The sequence below is a fragment of the Coregonus lavaretus genome (genome assembly GCF_964263955.1).
Source record: "Coregonus lavaretus genome assembly, chromosome: 29".
In the NCBI taxonomy this organism is placed as follows: Eukaryota; Metazoa; Chordata; class Actinopteri; order Salmoniformes; family Salmonidae; genus Coregonus; species Coregonus lavaretus.
This window is the reverse complement of record NC_140016.1, coordinates 22769246-22778498: the sequence shown is the minus strand read 5'-3', so window position 1 is coordinate 22778498 and position 9253 is coordinate 22769246. Positions and strand designations below refer to the sequence as shown.

The following is a 9253-nucleotide window of genomic DNA, read 5'->3' as shown; positions in this document are numbered from 1 at the left end:
CCAGCTGATTTTCCTGTGTCTTTAAATGTCCTGCCATTATTCTTCAACAAGCAGCAGCTAGGTTCGATGTTTTTTTTGACAGAATGAAACCCTCGAACATTGGATACAATTAACCATTGGGATGCGTAGCTAAATCTTTTAAGTACTTGTTTTATACCGGCACGGTCTTCGAAACTGTGAGGTTATTAGTAAGATTAAGGGTAGAGATATCGCTGTTTGTCTTTTCTGTTCCCACAGTTCCGCTTTTCTGCCGCAGTCCGATATTTTCAACTATCCTTAGCTAGCTTTTTTGATTTTAGCCAGGTAACTAGCTAGCTAATAAGTTAACTTTACCTTTCTGTCAATGTTTCCGTAATGAGCTTCTTCACTCAAACTTAATCGTTAGTGAAGTATATGTTTTCTTCAAGAAACCAACCTTGTAAATTGCGCAACACAACCCATAAGTAACGTTAGCTAGCTAACTTAGCTCCTTGCTAGCTAGCAATGTTACTAGTTACATATATTGACCGGCAGTAGCAGAGGGTTTTGAGTAAAAAATAACAAATCCGTTAAGGTTAAAGCAACGAGTTTAGAGCCATCTAATTAATGTGTTTGTGACTGTTAATAGCCAGCTAACTAAGGTCGTGTTGGCAAGCTACTGAAGCTAGCTGGCCAATTAGCTAATTTCTAGCCAAATGCTAGCTAAATAGCTACTGACTGACAGTGGTTGATTTGCCAGATACGCTTGTCACCTTGCTACCTACTAGCCGCCATCGTTCGCAGATCTCACATGAACGGGAAAATCTAGCAACCAATTTGTTTTACGTTGGTCAGCGCGCTTGAGTAGGTGCTACACTGTGGAAAGCAGAGAAGGAAAGCGGGGCGAGAGTAGTGAAACGCACACAGTGCTCTGTGCCAGGGGTTTGGCCCCGTCTCAACCAGCGAAGCGCAATACACTCTGTTCTGTTCAGAGCGGCTTCAGAACCATGACAACTCAACGGGATCTCGATATGGTGAATATTCATTGCAACCCAACACAATCCTTACTGCATAAGACTCAATGCTGTGCCCCGTATGTCTAATATTGAAATGGTTACAATGCATGTTATATTTTCCATGTCACTGGGTTAGGGGCTAGGATCAGGGATTAACGTTAACACTCTCACAAACAGAATAGCTGTTTCTGTAATCACCATCTGTCAAACTACATTTTGAGATTGACCCACATTTTTTCCTAGAGGTGAACTGATTGTCTTCCTATCCCGAAATCACAGCTCCACCCCCTTGGATACTGTTAATCTCCAAACAAACCCAGTTGACATGTTTAAAGGCAAAGGACTATGTCCATGGCACTGTTGTGTTAAATCAGGGATGGAGAGATTGTTTATAGGGACTGAGGAGAACCAGTCAATTTTAAATCACAAACTATCTCAAATCAATGAAAAGGTTGGTAGCTTACTCTAGACTGCCTGCCCTATTGTACCTATGCCAGCTTGTAGTGCTCTAGAGTTATTGTCAACTTTTGCTAATATTTTGTAGAATCCCTCATTGTCATATTTATGTTGATATTTGGGTAATTTAGCAGATGCTCTTATCCAGAGCGACTTACAGTAGTTTCCATTGCACACATGTGTTGCACAGACCTTTTCTCTCACTTCAAAGCTGAGTTTTTGAAGTTCATGTTTGTCTCTTGATTGGATAGTCTAAGAGGATATCCTTGATGGTTAAAAAAAGAACCAAGGGCTGCTAGGCAGATTTGAGTTTGTTTTGTTTGGTTGCGGATGAAGGGAAGGGGGGGGGGGGGGGGGGTGTAAAGCTTGTTAATGATGACATTGGTATCTAACCCCACTCAGAGGTTATGCAGTTCATAGGGGGAGGGGGAGGGGAAGAGACTTCCTCTTTTTAGTAGGGTTGGCGTGTTTGTAAACAGCTCAGTGTGGGACTATCCTGATGACACAACTCGTGGCACAGATTCTTTGTTCTGGCTTCCCCGATTTACCAGCAGATAAAGTATAGGGATAAATGAACACATTTAATATGTGGGGAAATTACCCATTCATTTATTAACGCAACTTTGATATTGGTATCCAAAATATGATAGTGTTGGTAATGTTAGGATCTTTGTCATGATTTCCAAGCCATTTGTGGGATACCAATATCTACTCTGGTGAAGGGTTTATTTATGTGGGGCAGTGGCTCTGTGCAGCGTGTTACGATCTGTCAACTGATGGAGAGATTCAGAGGGGTGGAGTGTGGATTCCGGCCATAGGCTAATGATGCTTCAGAGCATTTTTCACTACTAGAGGTCCTGACCTGGGGCTGCTGCCACCGCAGGAGGGAAGGCTATGAGCCTGGGTCTCTTCCTGTGTAGGAGCTGATGTGTATGCTTAAGGCTACTTACCGGTAGCGGATGTTTTATGAGTGTCGAATTGATGAGTTTTTTAACAGATGCCGTTTACATAGCTTATATGGAGTATCTGACAGGAAACCTCTGAGTTGCACTACTTCATGTGAAATTGTGTTTTTTCCCTATTGCCCAAATGGATTTCAATATCCATACGACTTACTATGTGTTTAACTAATTTCTCCAAAATAATCATTTGGTGGGGGGGTGTTATTAATCATTTCATCAATTATTCTCTGTGGCATTTGGGAACCCTGAACAAACTGCCTTATCTTCATTTGTTTACTTCATTTGGTTTTCAATGAGAGCATATATTCCCAGCCAAGCTCTGCACACACACAATGTTAATGATGTCATCATTAAACCAAGGAGCGATTGAAATCCATGAAAGAAAAAAAATGCAATTACCCAAATCTCCTAAAAAGTCAACAAGGAACTTCCTTTTGGATTCTAACAAAGATGAAATGGTCCCTGTTTTTTTTAAAGAGCCTTTTTAAGGCTTTATGGGTAACATGTCATAAGGTGCTAGTACAATTAGTGCAACAGCATGGCCAACACATTTTCACTTCAATTTCTTTTAAATGGGTTCATTTAGTGGACTAGGTGTGTACAAAGAAGAGCAGGGAAAACCCATTTTCTAAAAGCTCCCCAGCCCCCTCCCTCCTTCACACACACCACTACACCCCCGGGTTACGCATTGGCCATGTAAATTTAATAACGTGTCCCAGGGCTGTCTGGGACACCTGGGGTTATCGCATTAGGCCGACAGCCCAGAGAGAGGAGCTGCTCCCAGCCCCACAGCACTGAAGGCTCACTGTTCTCGACCCCCATCCCCCCCAGCTCCACCCTTATCTGTGCATTGTCCTACTATAGGGGCTCACTTCACAACGAGCTCAGTCCTCTCTGAAGGAAGCAGCCCAGTCAAAGGGGCTGAGATCTGCACCAGAGAAATCTAATTAGACAGGAATGCCAATTTCGGCGAAGGCTTCCGAGGGTCATCTCATGTCATTCAAGGTGAGAGAAAACGGAAGGATTCCATGTGATTAGGCTAAGCTACATGCTTCTCATTGCTCGATGGGGTGGAAGTGTAGACTGTATCATTCTGGAATTTTGTGGGATTTCTGTAGAGCATGTGTAGGATTATTAAGATGTTTTGTTTGGGCCATTCCAGGTGAATCTGCGTCTTATCCTGGTCAGTGGGAAGACACAAGACTTCATCTTCTCCCCCAATGACTCGGCCATGGACATCGCCAAGCACGTCTTTGATAACTGGCCCTTGGGTGAGTTTGTGCATTTTGGGAGGTGGACCAGTGAACAACTACAACACTGTCTTGTTTTATATTGAGTTGTATTTCAGAATTAATCAGGTCATTTTGCAATTTTCTTAATTATTCTTAGTCTGGGTTTTAGGAACATGCTTTCTGTCTCTTGTCACGGGGACCACTTTACAGTTATTATAGGAAAAGTTGTTACACAATGCCTTGTCTCAACGCTATATGCCACCTTCAAACCCCTGACGATGGCAGTCATGTTTGTGGGTTCAACCAGTGAGTGTCTGTCTGGCACAAGTGATATTAGACTTTTCCCCTCTGCTTCTGAGTGTTGCTCTAATGTTGTTGTCTCATCTCTGCATCAGGATGGGAGGAGGAGCAGGTGGGCAGCGCCAGCATCCTGCGCCTCATCTTCCAGGGACGCTTCCTGCATGCCAGCGTCACCCTGGGAGGTACTGGATGGACCCTCTTACACAGACATAACATAACATCACCCTCCCTGTCTAAAATGCACTAGTGAATACTGTATGACCTTTGTCCTTTGAAATTAAGCTTGATTTAAAACGTGCCACAGTTAAGGACATTCACTGTAATTAACTTATCAAAGATGGAGAATGGGCATTCTGTGCATGTTTACTAATGCCATAATTAAAGAGGATTATATATTCTCCATATGAATTGTTCATTGTGTCTCTGTCCTTTTGTTTTCGAAGCTTTAAAGCTGCCCCCTGGCCGAACAACTGTCATGCACTTGGTTGCCAGAGAGACCCTGCCAGAGCCTAACTCCCATGGTGAGAACCCTTCTCTGTCTCTCTGTCTCTCTGTGTCTCTCTCTGTCTCTCTCTGTCACTCACTAACTAACCATCCCATCCCATCCCATCCTAGCGCTCAGGGACCAGTGGTGGAAAAACTACCCAATTGTCAAACTTCACTAAAAGATGCCTTAATAGAAAATGACTCAAGTGAAAGTCACCCATAAAATACTACTTGAGTAAAAGTCCAATAGTATTTGATTTTAAATAAAACTAAGTATCAAAAGTAAATGTAATTGCTGAAATATACTTAAGTATCAAAAGTAAAAGTGTAAATAATTTCAAATGTGTTATATTAAGCAAATCAGATGGCACCATTTTCCAAATTTACAGATAGCCAGGGGCACACTCCAACACTCAGACATCATTTACAAACTAAGCATGTGTGTTTAGTGAGTCCGCCAGATCAGAGGCAGTGGGGATGACCAGGGATGTTCTGTTGATAAGTGCTTGAATTTGACCATTTTCCTGTCCTACTAAGCAGTCAAAATGTAACTTTTGGGTGTCAGGGAAAATGTATGGAGTAAAAAGTACATTATTTTCTTTAGGAATGTAGTAAAGTAAGAGTTGTCAAAAATATAAATAAAGTACAGATACCAAAAAAGAATACTTTTTATTTTATTTAGCCTTTATTTAACTAGGCAAGTTAAGTACTTAACACCACCAGTGTCAGGGACAATGTTGAGCTGTAATTGTTCCAGCTTTAGGCCTTATTGTCCCTTTAAACCTGAAAGCCTGGTGTGATATTTGCTATTTTATTTTGTTGTGTTATGTCAAGTTTCTTTGTCTCGTCCTCGTCTTTGTAGGTCAGCGTAACCGGGAGAAAGCCACAGAGACCAACTGCTGTCTGCTCTTGTAAAAACAACAACGAACAACAATCCTCTCCCTCCTTCCACGCCCCTCCCCCACGTTCATCCTCTGCTTGGCTTCTGTCTGCCCGTCATCCCTGGATTTGGGGAGATCACAGGAAGATGTGTCACAGAGCTGTCAGCGGGTGGTCTGTCACACATTTTTGTTGCACTCTGGTCCAATCGGTGGCTTAGGAATTATGTATTTTTTCGTGCCAATTTATTCAAATCGATTTTCTCTCGTTCACCTTTTTGCCAAATTCTGCCTTTCTTCTCTCTGTTGTAAAATCATGTTAAGAATTTGTACATATAATCTCCGTGGTTACCCAGGAGGAGCTATCCTGGGTGGGAGGGGGAATATACAGGTTTTGAAGACTCACCTTACAAAGAAACACTAACAAACTATGACTTTGGAACTTTGACCCGTACTGTTCATACAGTGGTTTGCATTGCCCTTGAAGACTCGGCTTACAGTTTGCTCCATGTATCTTTCTGCTAATGAAATGGGAGTTCCCACGGGTCTTGCACTTAACTGGGTTGTTTATTTGAAAGTGTGTCTTTGAAAGTTTTTATGTATGGTCTTAATCTCCCCTTCCCGTCTCAGAGGAAGAGAGTAATATCCTACTGTTAGACAAAGTGCTGTCCCCGACGTAGACTGTGTACAGTAGTTGCCTCCTACTAGCGGGGAGTGTTTAGTCTGCCTTGCACCAGTGGACTGGAGTGGTGCGTCTCTCTGTGCCATGGGCCACAGGTGTTTGTTCCTGGACTTGGACCAACACCAAGGAAGAGTTCAAAGTTGTAAAGGGACAGCTGTCAACACCGGAGTGTATGTGTGTGACGTTGTGTTGGATCACCTCCTAGAGGATGAACTGGTCTAGCTAGAAGAAGAATCTAAACTAACTCCTACACGTCCTCCCCCTGGTTGTGAAGCCTTGCTTTTTACATTTTCTTTTAAAAACAGAGTGAAAATATTTTAAGGAGTGCTTCTGAGTGACCATTTTGTGTCATTCTGTATGGCTTACGTCTCTGACCGTTTAGACTATACTACATCCAGTCTCATGAGGAAGCTCCCTATCCTCTCCACTCCCCGTCTGACCTGAGTGAGGAGTAAGGGAATGGACACCAGGAGCCAGTCAACAGAGTGAGGTGGTGGTGGGAGGGTTTCATGGCCTCCTACAGGACATTAGGAATAGAGGCATGGGAGGGAGCAAGTCCTTGGAGAGGGTACCCTCTGGGAAATGATGACGGTGGTATTTTACCAATTTTTTTGTTTGGATGCTGTCGGATTTTGTTTGTCTTTGATTGTGGAATTATTCCGTAATCGTTAATATTGCAATTTAAAAATGATTTTTTAAAGTCTTGTATTGTTTGCTCAGGTTTAATTGTCTGGGGTTGATTGTCCCAGGGGTTGGTATGTATATGTCTGGGAATGCATATGAATTTTAGATGATCATGTTCTGTGTGTGAGTGGTCGGCTGGGGAAATGTCTGTGTGTTGAGACAGTATGGCTGCGTTTACACAGGCAGCCCAATTCTGATATTTTTTTTCCACTGATTGGTTATTGGTTTTGTACTGATAAGATCTGATGTGAAAGGTCAAAGACCAATTATTGGAAAAAAAATCTTAGAATTGGGCTGCCTGTGTAAACGCAGCCTCAGTGTGTTTGAGAGGGAGTGTGAGTAATGGGTGTTTGTGAGGTGTGTGTGTGTGTGTGCATGCGCCTAAATACTGAGCGAGTGTGTGAGAACTGGGGGATAGCTATGCAGGTGATTGAGTAGGAGGGCAGATTGGTCTTGGCTGGCTGTGGTTTCCATGGAAACAGTGTGGCTCCTTCCTTTGAGTCGTTTGGTTAGTGTTTATGTCAACCAATGTCACTGCTATGAAATTAGGTCAATATGAATATATGTATAAAATAAAAATAATAATGTGGTCTGCTTGACGATATTATAAATTAATAAACAGCTTTAAATATATATTATTTTTTTTCTTAACTAAAAGAATCAAAACCCTTGCTTGGAGAATATGCATAACACATTTGGGATATGCCCTGAAACAATTATATTGATCAATGTACAGTGAGGGAAAAAAGTATTTGATCCCCTGTACGTTTGCCCACTGACAAAGAAATGATCAGTCTATCATTTTAATGGTAGGTTTATTTGAACAGTGAGAGACAGAATAAGAACAAAAAAATCCAGAAAAACGCATGTCAAAAATGTTAAATTGATTTGCATTTTAATGAAGGAAATAAGTATTTGACCCCTCTGCAAAACATAACTTAGTACTTGGTGGCAAAACCCTTGTTGGCAATCACAGAGGTCAGACGTTTCTTGTAGTTGGCCACCAGGTTTGCGCACACCTCAGGAGGGATTTTGTTCCACTCTTCTTTGCAGATCTTCTCCAAGTCATTAAGGTTTCGAGGCTGACGTTTGGCAACTCGAACCTTCAGCTCCCTCCACATATTTTCTATGGGATTAAGGTCTGGAGACTGGCTAGGCCACTCCAGGACCTTAATGTGCTTCTTCTTGAGCCACTCCTTTGTTGCCTTGGCCGTGTGTTTTGGGTCATTGTCATGCTAGAATACCCATCCACGACCCATTTTCAATGCCCTGGCTGAGGGAAGGAGGTTCTCACCCAAGATTTGACGGTACATGGCCCCGTCCATCGTCCCTTTGATGCGGTGAAGTTGTCCTGTCCCCTTAGCAGAAAAACACCCCCAAAGCATAATGTTTCCACCTCCAGGTTTGACGGTGGGGATGGTGTTCTTGGGGTCATAGGCAGCTTTCCTCCTCCTCCAAACATGGCGAGTTGAGTTGATGCCAAAGAGCTCGATTTTGGTCTCATCTGACCACAACACTTTCACCCAGTTCTCCTCTGAATCATTTAGATGTTCATTGGCAAACTTCAGACGGGCCTGTATATGTGCTTTCTTGAGCAGGGGGACCTTGCGGGCGCTGCAGGATTTCAGTCCTTCACGGCATAGTGTGTTACCAATTGTTTTCTTGGTGACTATGGTCCCAGCTGCCTTGATATCATTGACAAGATCCTCCTGTGTAGTTCTGGGCTGATTCCTCACCGTTCTCATGATCATTGCAACTCCACGAGGTGAGATCTTGCATGGAGCCCCAGGCCGAGGGAGATTGACAGTTATTTTGTGTTTCTTCCATTTGCGAATAATCGCACCAATTGTTGTCACCTTCTCACCAAGCTGCTTGGCGATGGTCTTGTAGCCCATTCCAGCCTTGTGTAGGTCTACAATCTTGTCCCTGACATCCTTGGAGAGCTCTTTGGTCTTGGCCATGGTGGAGACTTTGGAATCTGATTGATTGATTGCTTCTGTGGACAGGTGTCATTTATACAGGTAACAAGCTGAGATTAGGAGCACTCCCTTTAAGAGTGTGCTCCTAATCTCAGCTCGTTACCTGTATAAAAGACACCTGGGAGCCAGAAATCTTTCTGATTGAGAGGGGGTCAAATTATTTTCTCCCTCATTAAAATGCAAATCAATTTATAACATTTTTGACATGCGTTTTTCTGGATTTTTTTGTTGTTATTCTGTCTCTCACTGTTCTAATAAACCTACCATTAAAATTATAGACTGATCATTTCTTTGTCAGTGGGCAAACGTACAAAATCAGCAGGGGATCAAATACTTTTTTCCCTCACTGTAGAGGTCATGACTTGTGATTATAGGGGGAAAGAAATCTAATTAGTTAAGCAGTGTTGGGGAGTAGTGAACTACATGTAGTTCAACTAGTAATTTAACTACATTTTGCAGTAGCTTTGTGGTAGGTGAACTAAATTCAAATCTAGGTAGTGTTTTCAGTAGGTAATTACTTTTTTGCCATGTAGCTAACTACTGGAACTACACACTACTTTTTTTGAAAAAAGAAAATATGGGTGAAGTAGGCAATCATTTCCTTTTTGTCATCAGACCTG

General features: G+C 42.5%; 1 protein-coding gene across 2 annotated transcripts; it reads left to right on the top strand.

Moving 5' to 3' along the window:
* Positions 1 to 6: 6 nt before the first annotated feature.
* On the top strand, positions 7 to 7287 carry LOC311104857 (ubiquitin-like protein 3). Of its 2 annotated transcripts, XM_084146802.1 has the most exons (6): positions 697 to 992; positions 3257 to 3397; positions 3555 to 3663; positions 4020 to 4106; positions 4368 to 4445; positions 5273 to 7287. In XM_084146802.1, exons 2-6 carry the CDS (start codon positions 3350 to 3352, stop codon positions 5323 to 5325), a joined length of 375 nt encoding a protein of 124 aa, XP_084002928.1. In that variant the 5' UTR covers positions 697 to 992; positions 3257 to 3349; the 3' UTR covers positions 5326 to 7287. The 2 variants fall into 2 exon arrangements, with proteins under 2 accessions (XP_084002929.1, XP_084002928.1); XM_084146803.1 differs by lacking the exon at positions 3257 to 3397 and having other exon boundaries at positions 7 to 992.
* The last annotated feature ends 1966 nt before the right edge of the window (positions 7288 to 9253 follow it).

Bases quoted from the DNA above. Each gene is read 5' to 3' on its own strand.
- LOC311104857 (XM_084146802.1), top strand. From the start codon at position 3,350: ATGCCAATTTCGGCGAAGGCTTCCGAGGGTCATCTCATGTCATTCAAG. The intron at 3,664-4,019 runs GTGAGTTTGTGC...TCTCTGCATCAG, and splicing joins CTTTGATAACTGGCCCTTGG to GATGGGAGGAGGAGCAGGTG. The intron at 4,107-4,367 runs GTACTGGATGGA...TTGTTTTCGAAG, and splicing joins TGCCAGCGTCACCCTGGGAG to CTTTAAAGCTGCCCCCTGGC.